Source organism: Carassius carassius, chromosome 6 (assembly GCF_963082965.1).
Source record: "Carassius carassius chromosome 6, fCarCar2.1, whole genome shotgun sequence".
Taxonomy (NCBI): domain Eukaryota; kingdom Metazoa; phylum Chordata; class Actinopteri; order Cypriniformes; family Cyprinidae; genus Carassius; species Carassius carassius.
In genome coordinates this window covers 29315576-29338956 of record NC_081760.1, presented here as the reverse complement: position 1 = coordinate 29338956, position 23381 = coordinate 29315576, and the positions used below count along the sequence as shown (strand labels likewise).

The 23381-nt window shown below is 37.3% G+C and overlaps 1 protein-coding gene across 1 annotated transcript; it reads right to left on the bottom strand.

Annotated features, from left to right (window-relative positions):
• Nucleotides 1-281: 281 nt before the first annotated feature.
• LOC132142608 (sarcoplasmic/endoplasmic reticulum calcium ATPase 2-like) lies at nt 282-22399 on the bottom strand. Its single transcript, XM_059552603.1, has 23 exons — nt 21941-22399; nt 21037-21156; nt 20891-20908; nt 20464-20546; nt 15306-15410; nt 15011-15149; nt 13067-13233; nt 12034-12189; nt 10742-10883; nt 9668-9834; nt 9316-9404; nt 8987-9089; nt 8768-8899; nt 8323-8448; nt 6914-7135; nt 6673-6784; nt 6041-6282; nt 5738-5958; nt 4986-5188; nt 4030-4115; nt 3754-3887; nt 3316-3433; nt 282-879 (listed from the first exon to the last, which is right to left on the bottom strand). Exons 2-23 carry the CDS (start codon nt 21152-21154, stop codon nt 592-594), a joined length of 3171 nt encoding a protein of 1056 aa, XP_059408586.1. The 5' UTR covers nt 21155-21156; nt 21941-22399; the 3' UTR covers nt 282-591.
• Between the last annotated feature and the right edge of the window lie 982 nt (nt 22400-23381).

The window sequence follows — 23381 nt, the reverse complement described above, 5'->3', positions numbered from 1 at the left end:
GTGACAGACAATTGCAATGCTTTTGGGGTGTTACAGCGACATTGCCTAAAAGGGAAGTGTGTCATTTCTGTGCCAACAGCAGTACCAAGCAGTCCCACGATCTTTCATAGGTCTGTTAAAATGATAGTCCTGCTAAATTCATGCCAACGGTTGAGCCAATGTTGTTACGTCTCATCTGGTCCTTAAACAAATATAAGGCATTTGGTGTCGCTAGTAATACAGAAATTACACACATAGCCTTTGAAAAAAAACAAAAAAACAATGCAAAACCAGTGACTCGTAGTTAAGCTGAAGAAGATGGTCATGAGCACAAAACTTGTCCTTTTATAAGACTGAATTCAATTTCCCTTCCTTTATCTGTCCCTAGCATTCCTTTATCTGTGATTGTCCTGGTCCTGCTCTACATTTCATTCATACTGCTCTGTTTTTTCCAACTGAGCACCAAATTCGTTCTACACTGGATGTGTAAACTGCTTTTGTATGTCAGCCACTTTTCTGTCTGCCTCTCTCTCTCTGACCCAGACACACACACACACACACACACTCACACACACTCACACACACTCACACACACTCACACACTCCTCCTTTCTAATCCCAGAAGATATTGGTAATATCTGAGTCCAGGCTGAAGATCCAGACCAGCAATGGGCCAGAGATGAGCACAAATGACCAGGACACACCATTAAATACCCGTCGCAGCTTCCCAATCACCCCTCTGGCTGCATTTCCATCCTCCTCCAGCAGCAGATCGCTGCCAGGCTCAATGTAGTTTCTGGCCAAGAACTTCAGGGCTTCGTCCATCAAAATAACAGGCAGAGACAGCTTGAGAACAGTGACCCACTGGCGCCAAGACAATGGCCTGATCTGAAATATGACCTACAGAGGAAAAACAGTAACAGACATAGCTGTGATTTACTGGAATAATTCACTTAAAAACAAAAGTGCTGTCATCATTTACTCACACGCAGATCATTCCAAACCGTCTGAATGACTTTCTTCCACAGAACATAAAGCAGTTAAATGAGCCAGCACATTTTTTTCTGTGCCACTGAAAGCTACTAAAGTGAAACAATAGCTTTGTGTCAGTCACTTTTTGACTAATTCCCGATTCTCTGTTCTTCACATAGCAGAGATTGAAATAGTGATAATGGAGGTGACGAAATTAAACCAGTCCTGGTTTATCCTCTTTTATTGTAGAACTATATAGAAAAACAACAAACGCACTCAAATATAATTTTTTTACGCATATACACAATTAAATAAGTATTAAATAATAAACAATAATAAATAACTAGAGAGAGCTGAGTATTATCAGTTTCCTTTAATCTAGTGGGATTAAGCCTGTTCTTGAGTTAATAAAACTTTTCTGGTCTTCAATGATGCAAGGACAAATTTTGAGCATGCACAAACAATATCTGAGCGAGAGCAGAGCCGATTCATAAGAGAGCACTGTCTATTTACATGTGCATGTCCAGTTTTGTGTGATAACGAAAGAAAATCCGCTTGCGAGTGACATTTTTCTCATTAAGATAACTCTATAGAAATCACCTAAAATTAAGTATTGAAGAAAGGATGCCTGGCATCTGCCACTAATGCAGTTAGAAATTCAATAAAAACAAGCAAATCGCAAAACACCAGCACTATAAATATTGGCAACATTTTTCATTCTTAAAGATTACATAATTTCCTTAGCATCACACAATTATATTGATAAAGTCAGAAATTCTACATAAGTTATGAGGGGGTTTTGATTTCCTGTATTACCTCATTTCCTTCATTTTTTCGGGAAGCCTTTCATCATCAGTGATGCAATTAATAGCAGATAATTTCCTAGATTTATTAGGCAACCACTTTGAGTATGGTTTAAGACAGACAGGCATGCACAAGTCTAGCCTATTAAACACTAGGGCTTGCATAGACTAGTCGAGTAGTCGAGTGATTGACTACCTCAACCACTAGTGGGCGCTGTCGGAAACAATCAACTACTCCAGCATGCATACAAAGAGATTGCAAGTACGACGTGAATTTTAGGATTACAATATTGCGTGTAGCTGTTACTTTCTATGACCTTACCTATTTTACATGTAAAATTAAAATATGTAATGTAATAATTAGGGGTGTGCCTGAAGCCGAATACCTTATTCGGAATGGCAAGAATAATGGCTTCAAAAACGAATAACAGACAAGTAATAATTCTGCCTGAATACTCGACTTAAGCGGACACAGTCCGGAGTTTGATAGGGAACCGTTGAGCCAGGGGATCAGCGCAATATTATACAGAGACCTCAAAAGTAACGAGTGTGAAGTGAATGAATGTAAACTTTATGAGTGAAAAGAGGGCAAATCAAACACAGCATTGCTGTTGCCTCGCTGTGCGTCTCTCAGTAATCAGTAAAAAGAGTAATATCACCTTTAATAATACATCATACACATTATATTATTTGTAAATATTTAAAAGGCAATGATCTAGACTTTAGGCTACTATATGATAAGAATGAATGGAATAAGCACTTATTAATAATAAGCCGCGTTATGCATCTCAGACTCTCAAAAGCCAAACCAGTTCTCGCTCTCGAGAGTAGGCTAATAATCAACTTAGATACAGATATATTTTCTATTTGGCCTACATGTTTGCATCTTTATCATTTGCTGGTTTGCTCGGCACACGCACTGTCGTTTTGTGAGAAAATTAAAGGCTTTTAAGTGCACCTTATAGTTATAACTCGCTTTCTGCATAATGAAAATGTGCGCATTGAATTGATTCAGTCGTGTTCAAATGATCACTAAACGTTTGTCATGACATCTCTCTGCTTGCATGATAAAGATTTATTTTAGAAATGAATAATTATTTTAGTTTAACACAGCATACTTGTTCAGTGATAACTATGAAAAAAAAGATCTTATCAAGTAATTGTACGACGTTGTATCCGAATGCAGAAACGAAACAATTTGTGATCATTACATATACAAGTACAGATAGAAATACTGTCTGTTACATGAACATTTAAATATGTAATGTCATAATTATAAAGTTTTGATAATTTACATATGTAATTGTTGCATTAGGCTATGAATTAATTATCGTTTATTGATAAAAACTATGTAATGTCTTTTCATTTACAGTAGCATGAACCACTAGTAGTCGAGTAACTCGAGTATTTTTTTAATAAAACATCAACTAGTGGAAATCAGTAGTCGTGCAACCCCTATTAATCACACACTTTTCTTACATTCCTCATAATGCCCAAGCATCTGTCTGAGATTGTCCTGCATCAGCTCTCCTAATTCTCAGGCACACAGATGCATACTTACTGGAAGAGGGTCCACATATAAGATGATGAAGTGTAGGGTCATGGAGAGACAGATGGCTCCCACCAGCCAGGGGTTTGACCACGGTGGCATTTTGAGTAGAGACTGATTTTCAGACAAACTGAAGCATAAATACATGAAGAGAATAAGAGCAGTTCACTGTTCAGACAATGTATCACGGTTTCGAAAAAAAAAAAAAAGCAGCACTGCAGCATTGCTGATGATACAAAATGTTTCTTGAGCAGTAAATCAGCCTATTAAAATGATTTCTGAAAAATCATGTGACACTGAAGACTGGAGTAATGATGCTGAAAATGCAGCTTAGCATCACAGGAATGAATTACATTTTAAAATATATTCAGATAGAGAGCTACTTTTTGATTTTTTTCACATTCAGCAGTGACTTTCTTTCATTCACAGGATAAAACAAAAATCACATACCTGTTGAGAGCATTGCACATCTCTATAGTGACCAACACAGACAGCGCCATAGTCATGGGGTATGGAGACTCGAAGACTGAGCACTGCACTCCTGCAAACTCAGCATGACCTTCACTGCACTGCAGATAGTGAGACTATAGAAGAAACAACAGAGAAAAATGATAATTTAACAACAACAACAAAAAGACAAGGTTTTATCAAGGTTTAAGACAAAACAAGACTCAAAACTATACTCTTTGAAACTGCAGTAAATGATTTTGTCTTTGTTTTTATTACCAGCTGGTAGAAAGTTAGCTTTGGTCCATCATGAGCTGCCATGAACCACCAGGCAGCAGCTCCAACTGTTGCTGCCCCTACATAACCTACAAAACAGAGAGAGAAAGAGAAAGAAATGCAACTTATCAAATCAACATTTTCAAAGCGAGTTCACTGGCTCTTTAAATTGAATCTGTGCTCTGAAGGAAAGTGTATGAAAGTTCAGCTTGTTGAATGCTCTCTTGTGTTTACTAGCGCTGGGTTGATAATACTGATTATAATCGATCTTTATTGTAATGAACCAGCATCGATTTTGGAAATCCAAGATCGCTAAATAGCCACTCTTTAATGTGGTGTGAAAGATACGCATTATATTACATATTCATTATGTTCTTACTTAAACTGTTCGCAATGTCTCATTTATTGTTTGTTTGAAAAAAAATCACACATTAAAATTAAAACAAATTTTTATGACAGTTTGTATTTCAATACTTAATTGGAGTGCAAACATTTTTAGCTTTTCATTGGTCTTTTCGCTGATTTGAATTTTTTTTAAATGCTCGTAGGTATTTAGTTTTGAACAAAATAGCCATGAAAGATGACACAAATATCGGTGAGATCGCTGATCATGCTTGGATAAGAATGTACCAGATAGCTCAGAACAAATCTAATCACTAAGCACACCTCACACAAAGCTGTTTGTTAAGAAACCTGTGGATAAAATGGATCTATTTCAAATTTATACCACATTTTAAATTTAAGAAAAAAAAAGCATGCTTTTTAGTGGATACCCAAATATTATGGCTAAGAAGAGTTGTTGTTGTTTTTTTTTGCATCATTAAGTGAATTGAAAACAATGTCTACACTTGTGTATTATATAATCTGATCTTACCTTATCAATGACATTATTCTTTCTATATGCAGTAATGAAAGGTTTTAATATTAATAACAAGGAGTGGCATGTGTAAATGACTCACAGCCAATGATGAGGTATCTGCAAAAGAGCCATCCCGAAATGAGTGGTTCTTTAGGTGAGCGTGGGGGTCTGGACATGATGTCCAGGTCTGGGGGATTGAATCCAAGAGCAGTAGCTGGGAAACCATCCGTCACTAGATTGACCCACAGCAACTGGACTGGGATCAGAGCCTCAGGCATTCCCAAAGCAGCAGTGAGAAAAATACTGAGAGACAGAAAGAGACATGCAATGCTTAAAATGTGCAACATTTTTGCAGGTGAAATCCAGTCATTTCACTGGGAATCTATGTAATTGGGGACATGGTGATGTAAAAAATATGAAGAAAATATGAGAAAATGTTTTTGGTGTTCTCTTGCAAAAGTATTGAAATCCCCCAAGAAACTTTCAATTATTCACCATCACTTTTAGGGCCTTTTCAGGAATTTCATGTGAGAGTGAACAATTTCCTTCACACATATTTTGGAGGCATTTCATTTCCTTCTAGATTTTTGAAAAGATGCCACACAGTGTCATGTCATATTTCAACTGTTAGTGAAAGTAAAAGTGACATGACATGCAGCCAAGTACTGTGTCCCATACTAGGTATTTGTGCTTTGAATTTAATCCATCCAAGTGCACACACAGCAGTGAGTAGTGAACACACAAACACACACCGTGAACACACACCCAGAGCAGGTGCAGTGTCCACAGAAATGTTGCATGCTCAAAGTATATTGTGACCATGGCTTTACAGTGATTTCTGTCTGTACTTACCAGACTACCTCTCCAATGTTAGAAGAAATGAGGTAACGGATGAACTGTTTCATGTTGTTGTAAATGGCTCGTCCCTCCTCCACTGCAGCTACGATGGTTGAAAAGTTATCGTCTGCCAAAATCATCTCGGAAGCAGATTTAGCCACAGCCGTGCCTGAGCCCATAGCAATACCAATCTCAGCTTTCTTCAAAGCAGGGGCATCATTCACACCATCGCCCGTCTGGACAGAGACCGCAAGTGTTCGTTTTCATTAGATCAAGTTTTCTGCACTTTTGCACTCTCATGGGTCTAGTTACACTTACCATCGCTGTGATATCACTGAGGCTTTGCAAATATTCTACAATGCGGCTCTTGTGCGTTGGCTCGACGCGGGCGAAACAGCGGGTGGTGCGGCAGGCCTGGCGCTGCAGGTGGGGAGGCAGCTCATCAAACTCCCGTCCTGTGAGGCCACTGCCAAACGGCCCACCTTCAGCTTCCTCTTCCTCATGCTCAGTGATGATGCCCACTCGACGACAGATAGACAGGGCAGTGGCCTTATTGTCACCTACACAAACCAACACAGGAAGAAGACCTTAGATTGAAATTGACAGGCATATTAGTTTGTGTTTACTATGCCTAGGATTTAGACTTAAATTTGTCACTTAAGTTGCGCTTTTTGATTTAAAATGAAAAGTCTGTCAGCGTTTACTCACACACTTATCCCATTCCAAACCCATAAGACTTTGGTTAATCTTTAAAACTAGAAATTTTTTTATGAAACCTGAGAGGTTCAGATATTGTTAATACATTGAAATCCTAGTAATCAGAACTCAGAACAGAAGATCCAAAAGGTCAGAATTAACCAAACTCATATAGGTTTGGAACAACATAAGGGTCAGTAAATGATGGGTGAACTATCCCTATAAAATCAGCTCTATGTGTGAGTTTAACCCACCTGTGATCATAATGACCCGTATACCAGCCTGTCTGCACATGCGCACTGCACTCAGAACTTCTTTCCTGGGTGGATCTAACATTCCCACACAACCAATGAATGTCAAATCCGACTGAGAGAAGTAGAAAAAAAAAGTTTGAACGTTACAGTGTATTACAGTACTTTCAATTTCATTTCAAATTAATTTGTCTTAAACTTATTCTCTTGATTTCAAATCATTTATCCCATCTAATTTGCTGACCTCATATTCTGTGAAGGCCGCAGAGTTCTCTAAATTCAGGGTTCGAGGGTCAGGGGGTGAATCCCTGGTTGCCATGGAGAGGCAGCGTAGTGTGTCACGTCCTGAGCCCCACTCTCTTACTGTGCTTAAGAGCTGCTCCTTTAGGTCAGAGGTCAGAGGCACTCGTGTACCACCTCTGACCCGTATCCATCTGCAGCGCTCCAGCACACCCTCTGGCGCCCCCTGTGGAGTTGGGATTAAGAGATGAAATGCATGCAGAATTGTGAGGAAGGTGAGGATAAAGTTTAAGAATCAAGAACCAATTAATATTAAGAAGGGAATTAAATAAATGAATATCAAGAGATAAAATGCATGTAGAATTGTAGATGGTTGGACAATGATACATTTCACGAATCAAGAACCAATTAAATGTGCAAAAGGTGATTGTCTTCAGAAACATTTTTTTGTTATACTGGTTGAAAGTCTCTTCACATCCCGAGAGCAATCATTAGGTTAAGCTCGGTCTGAGTGTTATAGCTTTCCTACATTCTGCATACCTTTGTGCACCCTGTTCGTACAGACAGAATACATCATCAGCGCATTCACGCACGCTGTGGAGACAGAACTAGAATGGCAGACAAAACATCAACAACCCGGTCTTCCTTCCTGGTATTGTAGTACTTTTAAAGTTTTCTCGCTGGTTAATGACACATGATGTAGCCCAGAGGTTCCCAATTCCAGTGCTCACGCACATATTTTGCATGTCTCGCTTACTTAACACACCCGATTCCGATGACCAACTCGAGCTACATGAATGAACTGTGTTCTAATCGATATGATCCCTACACCGTGTTCATTGCTCCCTACTCCCAGAGCAGGGATTTACTTCACTTCAGAACATGGACTGGAATTGGAAACCGCTGATGTAGCCTATTGTATTGATGTTGTCTCTGGTATCTGGTCTGTGAGCACAAATGCGTTCAGGGGGCGTGGCTTTGGATGGCGATTGCAGGGAGGGTGGGATGTTCGCTTTCAGTGCTATCAGGCTAATGTTAGCATTTTCCAAGATCTCCTATTGCACCTTTAATATTGCCATTTTTTCAAAATAGATCAAAAGTGACTGTAAAAACATTTTTAATGTGAAGATTTCTATTTCAAATGCTGTTCTTTTACACTTTCTATTTATCAAATAATCCTGAAAAATAAATTTTCACTAAAATATTAAGCAGCAGAACTGTTGTCAACATTGATAAAATCAGATCAAGCATCAGCATGAGAATGATTTCTGAAGGATCATGTGACACAGCAGACTGGAAGAGTGACAAATAGTGGAATGGTTATATAAAAAAAATAAAAATAATTCAGTGATCCTCCAACAAAATTACAAGAATGGAAAAAGAGAACCCTTCAAAGAAAGAAGAAAACCAGACCTTGACAAACATCTTGGCACCTGAAGCAGAGCGAGTGAGCTTATTTGGAGAGCAGAAAACAGACATGGACTTCCTGTCTCGAGAAAACTCCAAAGTCAGCTCTTTCCTCATTAACTGCTTTATAACCTGAGAGAATAATGTTTTACCAACATTAAAAAATATATATATCACACAAAATTGTGTATTCATCTACTCTTGACAAATAAACTATACAGAATAAAGAGAATATTTTCAATGCCAGAGTTGCTGACAAATAACATATAATGAAAAACACATAATATTCATATATTTATTTAATAAAAATAAATGTATAATCATCATATAGATTCTATAAACAATATAAAATTAGAAAAAGTATGTTTATAATAGTTTTACATGTAATATACCATATCATACTGCTGATTCTATGCGGGCCAACATATACAGTAATAATATGAGCACTCACTGAACAGCAGGCAGTGGCTCTTTCAGCAGGTGAGAGGCCTCTCAGGTCTGTGTCAAACACGTTCATCTTCTCCACCAGACAACAGAGAGCTGTCTCAGTTGCTTCTCCCACTTTCTCAAACACACCTTTACTCTGGGATTTTTGGAGAGAAAATAAAAAGAAAATTCGGTTTCTACAGCTTCATGATAACAGAGAGAGTATTTAGATGTGCACACGCACCTCACTGTAATCCAGCGAAGAGTCGTTACACAGCGCACAGATCGAGGCCATTTCCACCAGCCCTTCATACTGACTGCAGCGTATCGGTACACCATCCTTATACCTGAAACAAGAGACAAAAAAAGGATGGGAGGGATTAGAAGGAGGACTGCAAATAGAGAATTGAGGACTGAAAATAGAGAGAATAATGGTAAGTGAGAAAAAGGGATCGATTAGGAAAAGAGAGCAAGTGTTGTGAAAGACATCACATAGATACGCAAACCACAAGTTAGTTCAGAAGAGAAGTGTGTGTGTGTGTGTCTGTGTTGTTAGATGTGAAATAAACTCACACTTCTCCTTCAGGGGCATAAGTAGATCCAGTTACTGTAAATTCGTTCAGTAAACACCTCTCACTTGCGACGCTGTCCACAATAAACAACTGCACCCAGACGAACACACATGCACAGCCATGCATTCACAACACACACACACATACATACATGATTAGTAAGTTTGACCTGTGGTTTTCGAGCATCATTCCATGTTATTAATTTTTAAGCTACCATAGAATAATAAAATCCCACTATGCATATGTTAGAATTATTATACAGTATTAGATCTTCTTTATTATTACTTCTACATAATCTACCATTTCTTAAGTATTAGAGTAAAATTGTTGCACTGGACACAAGTCTCTCTCACCCTGCAGACAGACATCTGGTTGGTGGTTAGAGTGCCTGTTTTGTCAGAGCAGATGACGGAGGTACAGCCAAGTGTCTCTACAGATGGGAGAGAACGGACTATAGCATTTTTGCGCGCCATGCGGCGTGTGCCAAGCGCCAGGCATGTGGTGATGACAGCAGGAAGACCTGGGAGAAAGAACAAAGACATCAGTGAGTAAGTTAAGAGAAAAGGAAGAGGAGTGTACCATTTTACAATGAGATATTTAACAATATTTCTCTAAATCCTTTCTAAATTTTTTATGAAAATCAACACTTGCAGATTTAAATGCTGTGAATTTAAATATATTGCCATTTCAAAAAGCTTTATAACACTTTCTATTGTGCACTTTTTTCTAATGTTTCAATACAAGATATTTTATCAGCAAACACGAACATACAAATTTTTTTGGCTTTGATTAAAGTAGCACTCAAGCTGCTAGTAAAACCTGATGTTTGTGTTCGCAATAATGATTTCAAAATGAAAGAAAATGCATCTGACCTTTTATTAGAGAGAGCTCACATGATCATGTCACAGATTTGATTAATGGACCCTTTTCACAGATATGATGTGTTTCCACAGTTATTCCACAGAGAAATTGTTAATGCCATGCCTGGGTTATTATAGTTAAGTTTGACTTTATGTACTGAAGTAACTAAAAACTAACATAAAAATTAATAAAAATAATATAGACATTTGAAAAAATATATATTTAAAACTTAATCAAAAATGTTTTCCTCTTTTGTAAAGTCATAAAATGTTGTTGTTACAGTATCCATTCACTACTACAGAAGTATACTAAACTATCACAAGTTCCAATTCTAAGAACCTAGGAGTGTGAAAGGGGTCCATAACCATCAAAAAAATGCAAAATCCTTATCTTCACTTTGTAATTACTTTACATTTTTCCTTATGTTTTACATTTTTCAAAATCCTAAAAACATTCTGTTCATTTCCCACCATATACAGTAGTTGGATTGCAAGTGTTCCTGAGAAAAGGAAATTTTGATAATTTGGCTATGGCAGAAGGAAAGAAATCGGTTAAGATTTGCGCACCCTCAGGGATGGCGGCTACAGCCAGAGCCACAGCGATCTTAAAATAGTACACAGCTCCACGCAGCCAGCTTCCTCCGTGCACTGGGTCATTGAAGTGACCAATGTTAATACCCCAAACCGCCACACAGATCACGGTGATCACCTTCAGACAGAGAAAGAGAGAGAGTGAATGGCTCACATTCAAACAGCTACTTCCTACTCAACTTCTGGAGCTCGATAATGCTGACAAATTGCTAAAGAATGAAGGCAAACTGTTATGTAGAAAATGACAGGATCTGACAATTAAATACTGCTAGAAAACATTTTCATTCTGAAGGTAAATGTATTTTTTGGTTCTTTTAACATGCAGGCTTTTACTAGAGTGGAATACTAGATCAGATTAGATTACATTCAATATCATTGGGCAAAGTATAAGTACACAGCCAATAAAATACAGTTAAATATTATTCAAATAATAGTGCAAGTGCAAATGTTATGAGGTATAGATGGCAAGAGGTAAGTTAAATGCAAATGACAAAGTATAAAAATAAGCGAGGGTGCAGGAACAGTGATACTGACGTATAAATGGCAGATGACAGTTATAGTCTAAATGGCAATGTGTATAAATAAAAAAGGTGCAGTGAGTCCATGAATAGTAAAAATGGGCAAAAAGGAATGAAATAGTAAACATAATGAGGTACAATAATGAGGAACAAAAATGGCAAATTACCATCGCAGTGCAAATAATGTACGCTAAAAAAAACTCAAGGTGCATTGAGTTCAAGCATACCAGGAAATAGCAAAATTATGCAAAACAGCAGAATATGAAATATGCAACAGATTTTCGTGTTATTTTTTACTCGTTGAAATGGTTTGCATTTGGGTTTATAGTTTAGTAGACTGAGAGCTGAAAAGAACATCATTTCTCAATGCTGCACAGTATATTTTAAAAGCCAACTAGTTTTTAAAAAGATGCATGTAAGAATAAATATTTGCTAAATTGTTGACCTTATTATGTTGCATATTTCAGAAATAAATATGAATATTTAGATTTTTAATCACATGTAGCTTGGCAATTCATTCCACTAATTAATCAAGAAAAAAATGTTTTTTTAAATCACACTTTCAGTTCATTCGTCAAACTGGAAATGAAGAATCACATTGACTGCTTTACAATGCGACAAATGTAATAGGGAAATATAAACAAAAAAATTACATAACATGCACAGAAAACAGACATAGCATAGTTACTCAACAAATGGAGTGAAGGTAAAAATAAAAAAAGAGAGAGCACAGAAAATGGAGTTTCCTACCTTAGAGAGCTGCTCTCCAAACTGGTCTAGTTTCTGCTGTAGAGGGGTTCTCTCTGGATCGGTGGCTGCCATCTCATCTCTGATCTTCCCGATTTCGGTGTACACACCTGTGGCCACCACAACACCTATCGCACGCCCTGCTGCAATGTTTGTCCCCTACATAAACACACATTTACATGGGTGAAGGGGAGAAGAACTGTCCCATAGCTTAATTACCATGAGCATATTTGAATTCCAGTATGGATTAATAATCACCTACAGTACTTTTAACAAGCTTAGAAATGATCCAGGGTACAAAATTAGTACTTGAATAACATAAATTAATAAAACGGTTACTGGCCAGTTGGACAAGAATTGTTACATAATACATTATCTACATTCTAAATAATAAATGATGTAATTAAAATAATTACATGCCTGTATAAAATAATTACAAGCTGTATTTGAATAATTTTGATGAATAAAATACAGCTATCATAGTTCTTCATAGTACTTCAAATAATAGGTATTACTTAAGTACTTTTATAACACACATATTAATGTCAGCTGAGACAAATAGTAAATTATCCATTTTGAATGGATCCTCCAAGTCATGGTTTATGTTCCTGTCATGGCTAGATGTCCATTAGACTTTCTCAGTGGGACAGAAGTAATGGAGGCTTTAGTGTGTGTGTGTGTGTGTGTGTGTGTGTGTGTGTGTGTGTGTGTGTGTGTGTGTGTGTTTGTGTGTGTGGAGTCTTTGAGGCTGGTACTCTCTGGTCATTATCCATCTGAGAGCTCAAAGCCTGTGTGATGTGTTGAGTCAGTCTATATCCATGTGGGAGCAAACAATATGAGTGATGTTTTATTCAACACACAGACTCGACTGCCGGACATAATCCACTACAGTACACAAACAATAATACACATCCGCATCTGGCCACGTTTAATCCAATACCTAATTACCACAGGCAACAAAAACAAAACGCAAAATTCATAAAGATAGCGCTGCAGATAAACAGATAACTAACATAATCACTCCAGAAAATCTTACAGAAAAGAGCATGTTTTTCTTATCCTGGTTGACGGCACGAGGGTCAGGCACTGGGTCTGTGTGTTTTATGATGGATACAGACTCCCCCGTCAGGATGGACTGGTCCACTCTCAAAGTAGTAGAGCGTATGGAGGTCAGCCGGATGTCTGCTGGGACTTTATCACCAACTGGAGAAAAGCAGGTGTTAAAAAAAAAAAAAAGAGGGACTTGTGTCATTTTTTTTATCAGGCACATTATACGATAAGAACAACTTACGCAGTAAAGACATCAAATACGTAAATTATGTACTGTGCCCTGATGTGTTAATTACATACAAAAGGAACTGTAGCATTTCTGAGCTTTTGGTTTTTTTTTGGTTTATATTGGGATGTTTTTCTATCACTAAATGTTGGGAATATAGACAAAAAGTATTATTTAATTGCTTTAAATAACTAATGTCATTTTGCTACAGTGGGACTCTGAGGTTTAAACTACAATACTGCTGATTAGCACCCCATACTTTACGGTCTATGTTTAGAAACCAATTTCAGTCAAGATACAGATTGATGCAAAAAAGACATCAACCTTATTTTTATTAATTCACTTTGGGATTCTAAGAATAGAACTTTGAGTGACGGGCCAAGAAAATTCTGAGACTGGGTCTTAACCCTTTCTGGCAAATCTCATACTAAAAACCACACACACACACACACACACACACACACACACACACACACACACACACACACACACACACACACACACACACACACACACACATACAGACACAGACACACACACACACACACACACACACACACACACACACACAAATCAAATAAATTATGCATTATCGGCATAATAATTTGAGTAAATGACTGAACTAAAAAGAGTTCACATTGTCAATGTTGCTAATTTGATTAGTGACATAATTACATTTCTTTTAGACTGTTTAAAATCCTCCCTGTGACCCTCATAGGAGAAAAATTGATAGATGGATGGATGAATGATTAAAATATTATAACAATCTTTTTTTTTAAGTTTAAATTCGATTTTGAATACTCAAATTAGTTTCAGGTGCGTCAGATATACAGAATGCGGCACAATTTAATGCATCCAGGGAAATAGTAACTTAAAAATAACATACTGAAAAACTTCACTGATGCAAAAGGAACTGTGGCTGCAAGTCACAGCTCACCAACAATAATGATAGAACAATTAACTGCATAACTGGCCTGAAGCCCAAGCACAATTTCAAAAATGTAAACAGTAATTAAAATAAACTTCATAAAACTGGCATTTCTGGCAATGCTTTCAAAATGGAAGTGTTTTATTGATGCACAAAGGATACAGAGGGTTAAAGAGTCCTGGTTAAAGAGGCTGAATCCCTAATCAATGAAAAAGTTAAATGGACTGATGAGTAATTTTTCATAAAGTTTGGAGAAACCCACATATTCTTGCCAAATTTTAAATATGGTGGGGAGCTTTGATGTTTTGGGCAGCAGTCTCACGGGAGTCATTGCATTGGATAATCAATGTGCATGGTATTTGGAATGAATCAAACCTTCTCCAAACATGCATTTAACAAATACTTTGCTTAACTGTGGGAACAGCTGGCTATTTTGTTGAGAAACATCCTTAATACATCTGAGACAGACCATGCTAGGCGGTTTTTGTTGGCTTCTACAACCAATCAGATCATAGCCATCTCTATTCAGCAATGTCCTAAAATTATCTCCAGACATGTCCTTTGAGAGTGAATATCTCTTTTTTGCTTTACAGAAAAAAACTACTACATCCACCATTATTTTCTATCAACTCTTACTCCAGCCTCTGAGAAACTTATTAGTTTAACAAAAATTATGAAAGGAAACTGGGACATAAATGACAGAAATGCTCTCATTAAATGCATTTTATTTTGGAAAATTAAAAAAATAGATGAAGAAATCTAGTTCTCATTCTTACCAGCCACCTCCACAATGTCTCCAGGCACAATCTCCCTGGCTCTGATCCTCTGTACACTCTTCCTGTCATGTCTGTAGACCTTCCCCATTTCAGGCTCATATTCTTTTAGGGCTTCGATGGCATTTTCTGCATTTCGCTCCTACAGAAAAATACACACAGTGAGCTGCAATTTCTAGTAAAACTAGTATTCTAGCATCTAGTAAAATCTAGCATTGCATTAATGTCTAATCCACAGGCTTGAAATATTTTATATTAACTTATTTAAGATGTATTTTATAATTTAAACAGGCTGTACCTGCCACACTCCAACAATGGCATTGGCAATAAGAATGAGGAGGATGACAAATGGCTCTACGAAAGCTGTGATCGTTCCTTCACCTTCCTCGAACCAGGCCAGAGTCTGAAAGAGAGAGTAATGTAATGCAAAACATGGGCAGTGCAAATTTTGTCAAAGCTATGGTAACAATAAAGTAGAAAAAAAGGCTGCAAAGACAGTCACACTGGTTTTTGTTCCTTGTTTAGGTTTTTCTTTTCTTTTATTGTGTATTTTCTTGTCTTGGTTCCTTGTCATATGTTTCCCTGACCCTGTCATGTGTCGTGTTCTCATTAGGTGCGTTCGACTTGAAGCACTGCTACAGATGGCGATCGGCGAGAGTAGCTGCTTGCAGTCGGGGGCAGAGTTGAAAACGGAACCACCAAGCTGGACTCTTTCTGCTCCCGTTAGTGACCCTCACGCGGTGTTTGCATACTTAATCACAGATGAAGTGAATTAAATGCAATATTTGTCAAATACACAGATATTTCTGAAACATTTCCATAAGCAACAGAAACACTTTTTATATACTGCTTAATACAGCTCCATCTTTTCAAGAATAAAGTTCAACAATCATATACTATTTAAATACTAATAAAGTGGGGTTATATATGCTTTTATCAGTCAGTTTTATCAGTGAAAAAGTTCAAATAACCCAAAACAAATGTGATCATTGTCATTTGGTGAATCTGGCCAATCGTGGAACAGCTGTGTCGTCATCAGCGCTCCTGCAGTCGCTCTGGAGAAACTGCGGCGGCTGAGTCAGCCGGCTGCTCTCGAAACGCTCTCACGGTACTTTGATGCCACATGTGACAATCATGTGTCGTCGGCGCAGTCTCAAGTCTGAAAATTTCTAACCGGCACTGCTTTAAGTCAGATTGTGAACGGTTTGCGCGGCGCTGCATGAAACCGAACGCACCTACTGTATATATATCCCTCATGTTGCCATTGTCCCTTGTTTAGATTTGTTTCTTGTAAGTGCTGTTGGTGAGTGTCATGTTTAATGTTCAGGTTCAAGTTCTAGTTCATTTCATGTTTCTTTGTCAAGACAAGAATTATCAAGTCATGCCTCGACACTTCTGGATATCAATAAATTACATTTTGTTTCACTACTCTCGGCTTCAATGGTTCCCCCGTTACAGAATGATAAACCAAAATATCAACCAAGGCCATTGTGCTATTGAGGATGATGTGGAGGACTTCTGTGGACTTTGTGATCAAGTGGATTTTAATGATGTAGGCACTTAAAGAAATTTTTCTTTATGATTTACACAAAAATATTTCTCATTTCATGCCTCTTAATAGAGGCCTAGTTATTTTAATATTTCAACAAACTAAATGGAATATATATATATATATATATATATATATATATATATTATTTAATTATTTATATATATACAAATTAAGGGATTTTTATTTGAATATTTACGTTTCCATCACTCGTATTTCATGTGATACTTCAAAATGCACATTAAAATAGGGTGATGTAAACATAGCTACTGACTGTATTCATCGTCTGACTGCATGAACCGAACCGTGATAAATATATATCCCTCATGTTGCCATTCCCCCTTGTTTAGCTTTGTTTCCTCTAAGCGCTATTGGTGAGTGTCATGTTTTATGTTCAGGTTCAAATTCTAGTTCATTTCTAGTTCATTTCATGTGGCCAACCTGGGTATCATCACAACTCGCCTACAGTGGACTGTAATGTTATAGACACATACATTTCCATTTAAAGATCAAAATGATTCTAAATGAAACTTTGACTTGGTTCTAAACTTTATCTTAAATTCAGTGCAAACAATTTTTGTCTGAACATTTGTATATGCAAAACTTGTGCCTGCAAACCATTTGTGTGTGCGTGTGCAAAGATTAAGCTAAACTAATGATTATACACAAATATCTTTATTGAACTCAAAAAAAAAAAAAAAAAAAAAAGATATGCTTAAAAAGAAATGGGCATTAATGAGTTACTTTGAAGTTTATATGAATTTTTCACCCAAGTAACTGATTAATTAGATAAAGTATTAAATTAGCTACAGTGTGACCATATCATTGTTTTTAAGTCAAGTGAGTCATTCAATGATTCATTCAACCACTTCATTCAAATGACTGATTTATTCAGAAATAAAGCAAGTGACCATGTTTATGATTGGCTCGCTGAATTATCAGCTCACTCAGTTTGTTTAAAATATTAATTGATTCATTAATGAAACACCTCTGTTTTGCTCCAAGGCAGTGTGTTGTGGCGTATTTTGGAACAGTTTTGTAAGCAAAATTGAGCAATAACAGAAGATACTGACAATATTGTGTCTTAAATGTAGCACAATATTAAAGGTGCACTAAGCAATATGTGAAAAATGCTTTTCAGCGGTGGAGAGAACTCAAGGAGCGGGAAGGCCTGGAATCCGATGCGGAGGTTGCTTTGATTGTTTCTTGATAGGTGAGTCACATTCATTTTGATTTTGTTTCACACAACAAATATGTGTTGGCTTTTCTTGAATATGCAAACAGCCGGCAGGCATAGCAGATTCTCTCATCGCTGCCATGGTTATGTACGTACATGTGGGGCGGAGTTAGCAAAATAGGGGCGAGGTTCTGTTGGGGTATGGGCGTGTTTTTTTTTTTGTTTTTTTTTAAATCAACATTGTTTGGTAAAATTCGCTTACTGCACCTTTAACTTATTGTTTATTGCACTGTTCACTAAAATCAATATTATATTTGCAATCATGCAGATATTCGAGAAAAGAACAAACTCTTGCTCAGGTGATATGCTTAACTATATCATAGGACATGCAACGTCAACTGGCGGCCCACGGGCCAAATCCGGCCCGCCAGAGATTTCCATCCGGCCCCCAGAATAATACTGAATTAAGGAATAGCCTTGTAAGAGGAAAAAGTTTAGGGCTGGTCCGAATACCATTTTTTGAGCTTCGAAGCTTCGGTAGCAATTAACATATTTTTCTCTCTAATAAAGGCAGGAATCTGTGTCTGTATGTCCGTTTGCATTTTTATTATTTCGAGAACCGTTCATCCAATCGACTTCACAAGGGAGTGTTGCATTTGGTGCAATATGGACACGCGAGACATGACACATTCAGAATTAATTAACTTTTAGTAAACTACAGTCAGAACAGCGCGAGCGGGAAGCGGCGCATCTCACGCGGGCAGGGCTTATTATGCTCCAAGAACGGACACTGCACTAGTGATATAAAACGCACACACACAGGTCTATTAAATTAAGGAATACTTTTAAGGTAGTCTAATATTTTTCTGACTAACAAATTGCCACAGTAAGGGTAGATTTAAATAAAGAAAAAGGAAATTTAAATAAAGAAAAAACGAAATTTAAATAAAGAAAAAACGAAATTTAAAACGAAATTTAAATAAAGAAAAAGGAAATTTAAATAAAGAAAAAACAAAATTTAAATTAAAGAAAAAACGAAATTTAAATTTAAGAAAAAACTAAATTTAAATTAAAGAAAAAACGAAATTCAAATCAAAGAAAAAACGAAATTCAAATTAAAGAAAAAACTAAAGAAAAAAATAAATTTAAATAAAGAAAAAATGAAATTAAGTTAAATTAAAAACTATATTAATTTAGATTAATAATAACGGGTAAAAATGCTAATACATTTTGTTTCTATTATTCTATTTTCCACAATGTCAAAACAACAAAACAGAAGCTCAGACATGCACTTTGGTCCATACAAACTCCACTGTTCTGCGCTCTAGCCAGAGAACACTGCCGTTGCTGGAACACGCGTCGGTTCTATTTCTAGCATGCACGCATTTTCCGCGTGGCTCGAGCGCGCCTGAGACGCGTGTTTCAGTGTGCAAACTCCAACCTGTTAAATGGGAGCCGAAATAAAAACGGACACGCCACGCAGCCGAGACGCTCACGCAGCCAGTGTGTCGCCGGCCTTATTCAAGGGGGAATGAGAACAGTTTTGCGGGGGATCCCAGGTGTGCAAAAAAATTTAAAATAAAAATAATAATATTCAAATGTCAAATTTTCAAATCGAATACCAACCCACCGAATGAATATTCGGGTCCGTTCCATATTTATTTATTTTTAAATCTAACGAGAAAAAAAGCAAATGAGGCACACAGGTACAGCATTTCTAACAGTAGGCACTATGAATACGTACTTATCAGTCCATTATTCATTAAAACTACGGTTCTCTGAATCAACTTTTCGCTTAAGGCTCTTTGAGAGTGCCATTTTTTCATTTAAATATATTAAGAAGGCCTTTCTTCTAGTGTTCTCCACAAACTACGACCTTCATGTGACAGTGATGGACAGCTTGACAGCCTCACAAATATGAAGCATAAAATATCGCTATCGCCCCCTGGTGGCTCGCTGCAGTACAGGTAATATGTAAAAAAAATAACATAAATTTGGAATTAGAATTAGTATATCAAATAATAACATATTAGGATACAATTCAAATTTTATTTTATATTACGAGTATCTGGCCCTTACAGTGTCTGCAGAGAAAAATTTTGGCCCTTTGACAAATACAGTTGATGACCCCTGTCATAGGATATAAATAGAAAATATAAATATCTCGAATTTTAGGGGCATGTAACACTGCATTCTAATAGGCTACATCAGGGATAGGCAACGTCGGTCCTAGATTGCCAGTGTCCTGCAGAGTTTAGCTCCAACCCTGAAAAAAAACTCACCTGCCTGCAGCCGTAGTAATATTGAAGACATTGATTAGCTTGTTCAGGTGTGTTTGATTAGGGCTGGAGCTACACTTTGCAGGGCAGCGGACAGATGTTGCTTATCCCTGGTCTACATCATGCAGTCAGTCATCGTCCTGCATCATGTTCATCAACAACTGTTGCAAGCAATGTAAAATCACGTACAGCTCTGGGCCGGGCCAAGGTGCGTTAAATACGTTAATAATTTTAACATTATTTTTTACATAATTAATTGTCCCCAATTTATCAATCTATCTATCTATACATTTGGCAGTAGTATTTGTGGATGGATGAAGATTGCTAGTTTTGTAGAATTAATGCATTTGTGTTTGGTATCTATGAATGTGAATAGCTTGTGCTATTGTTCTGTGCCAGCGCTACTCTTGCTTAACATTGTGAGTAAAAACAGTCTTTGATTTATACTTACAAAGGAAATACAGGCAGCAAGGAGGAGAATCCGAACTAGCAGATCCTCAAACTGCTCCAGAACAAGTTCCCATAGTGACTTACCTGTAAACACAACAAAGATTATAAAGACCTACAGTGGTCACAAAGTTTGACAAAGATGACTTTCCATCAAGTGAAAAAGAGCTTTCAGAACACTAAAACCTGAAACATGTAAAAAAATTTAAAACCTTTACAAATAAGTCTTTAAGAAACATTCAGTCAAGATCTATTCAGCTACAAACAGAATGCAAACCTTATACAGTCTCCTCAAGGGAATCCAATAATAACTAATTATCTTCACAACCAGCATCTCCCAAGCCACAAAGGTAAGATCAGAGAGACTTTTAGCTTAGAGTACATGATGAAAGATCTGCTAATAATTACACAAACCCAAGGGAGCAGCTCACCTTCTTCTGCAGGTAACTCTGTGGCACAGGTTATAGCAAAATAAAAGAAAAATGGGAAGAAGAAAAAAAAAGTTAATAATCTCATAATGACATTTTTTATTGTTTTTGAACAAAATTAATTTTTTTTTTTGCAAAGTATGTAGTACCATTGGGACCCCATCTTTCTCTGCTCTTTCTTAATTGTTCAGAGCTGAGTCCTGTTGTCTCATTGACACCGAAATGTCCCAGGACCTCCTCAACCGTCTTTGTATGGGCATTGTCCATCCCTGCAAGAGAAGAATGCATGTATCTTTAACGAACACCATCCCAAAATCTAATTCCGTCATCATTTACTCAACCTCATCTGTTACCATATAAAATATTCTCTGGTCAAAAAAAAAATCACAAATGTCAGTCACAGTCATCGTCCACTTTGACTGTATGAACAAAAGAAACAATGAAAGCGAATGGTGACCAAGTCTCTCTGTTCTAACATCTTCAGGTTTGGACCAACATGAGAAATAAATGATGAAAGATTTTTCATTTTTATGTGGATTATATATATTTACTTTTCAAAGTATATATATATATATATATATATATATATATATTATCCTAACGTAAACGTAACGACAATAAACACCTGCACGAGTTCTGTATCTACCTAAAAGACCCAGGATATTATATTTTCATTTGACTCTATTAAGACGCGAAACTACTGCGCACCTGTTACTGTAACTGCAGCTTCAGTTATTATGGCGATTTTTGAATAAAACCATTCAAGATAGTATTCACCACTATAAATTTCACACAAAAATATCCGAGATTAAATGTTTCGGTTCATTCTATGGCCTAAGTCAAATGACGATGCAATAATTTATAAGCTGTGAATTGTTTATCTTCTTGTCAAGTGTGGCCTTCATCTGACTGAGCATAATAAGAGCACACACTGCTGATCAGATTCCCTCTAAATGACTGACCCTGCAGACACTGTGATCGACACCCCCCCCCCCCCAAGCTACTGTATTATCAGAAACAGCATGATGCCGACAACACCTTAACGCTACTCACCAGTTTAACTGTAATTCAGTCCTCTGCGAACCAATAACTTCCGTCCTACCAAACCTTTACACTAAACCGCGACAGAAGAGAATATCCCAGTGATAAGTCAATGCGGTGTGGTTTTTTAGATCGATGTGCTGCTGAAATCCTCCAGGACAGAGAGGCAGAGATCGCACTGCAGCGCTGCTCAAGGCAAACGATGATTTTATGCTATGCGTTCCAGCATGATCCGGAAAATTATACAAAAACAAAATCGCAGCGAGATGAATTATTTCCTTTTTTTTTTGTAGATTTTCGACGCTGTCAAGTCTTCCTGAATGTACGGGTAGTATTCAAAATGTCCAAGCCGATGCTGTAATCCACCGCTACATAACCGTCGCTTTATTTAATACTAGGTCACTAGGCGACATTATTACCGAAAGCGCTTCAGTCGCAGCATCGATGGGCAGAGCTGCAACCAATGAGCTGTCAAAACATCATCCTGACGGATGGACTGGACAAATCATCTTCATTCCTCCTCTGATAGTCCCGCCCACTCGTTCTTGCTGCAGGAGGGCGGGGCTTCCACACGCACCGTGCCTCTCGGTTTAACCAGTGACCGATGTGTGCGACAGTATACGTCATAAAATTTACATTTAAAATAATGACGCAGGATACGTAAATGTTAAGTGACGCTATTATGAACCAATGAGAAACAACTCTGACCGAAGAGGCGTGACAACTTCGTGTACGTCAATAATCCAGCCCCTCCCCCGAATCCATCTGTCGCTCAAGGAAGGTATATTGCTATTGGAGCTAATGACGGTGTTCTGTCTATTATTCCTACCCTGACAGTGGAAAGTACAATTCGACTACATAAAAATACTACCTGTAAATGTATGGTTTATTAACATCTACACCTACCACAACCATAAACCTACCCTTACAGTAATACAAGTGCAGTAATCACGTCTTGTATTCGCGGTTGAATCAAGAAGAGATACAGCCGCAGGAAACTAACAATAAATAATGTTAGATTGTGTTTTAAGTCTACATCTACACCAACCTTAAACCTACCCTTAACAGTAATGGAGACACATTAAATGTTGTTCAGCATGAGAAAAAAGACGCAATTTTGCGCACGCGCAGTAAACCCTGGTAGTAAAATCTGACGGGTAGGGTAAAATGTCAGGACAACGTCCTTGAGTGTTCAAGGTCATTGTGCCGAACCAGCAAATGTGTTCAAAACCATAATCTACGTCGACTTGAAGATATTATAATGAATTCCAGTCAAACATGCAGGTTGATGGGGTGGAAAGGGATCTGACCTATTTCAGCTGTTGCCATAATTATCTGCCCCTAATTAATATCATTCTCCAGAGGGGCTGCTGTAATTCCTGAAACGTTATATGTTACATGTACTGTGCTTATGATTTACTTTAAAAGCTATCTTAACAGCTATAGATGCAAA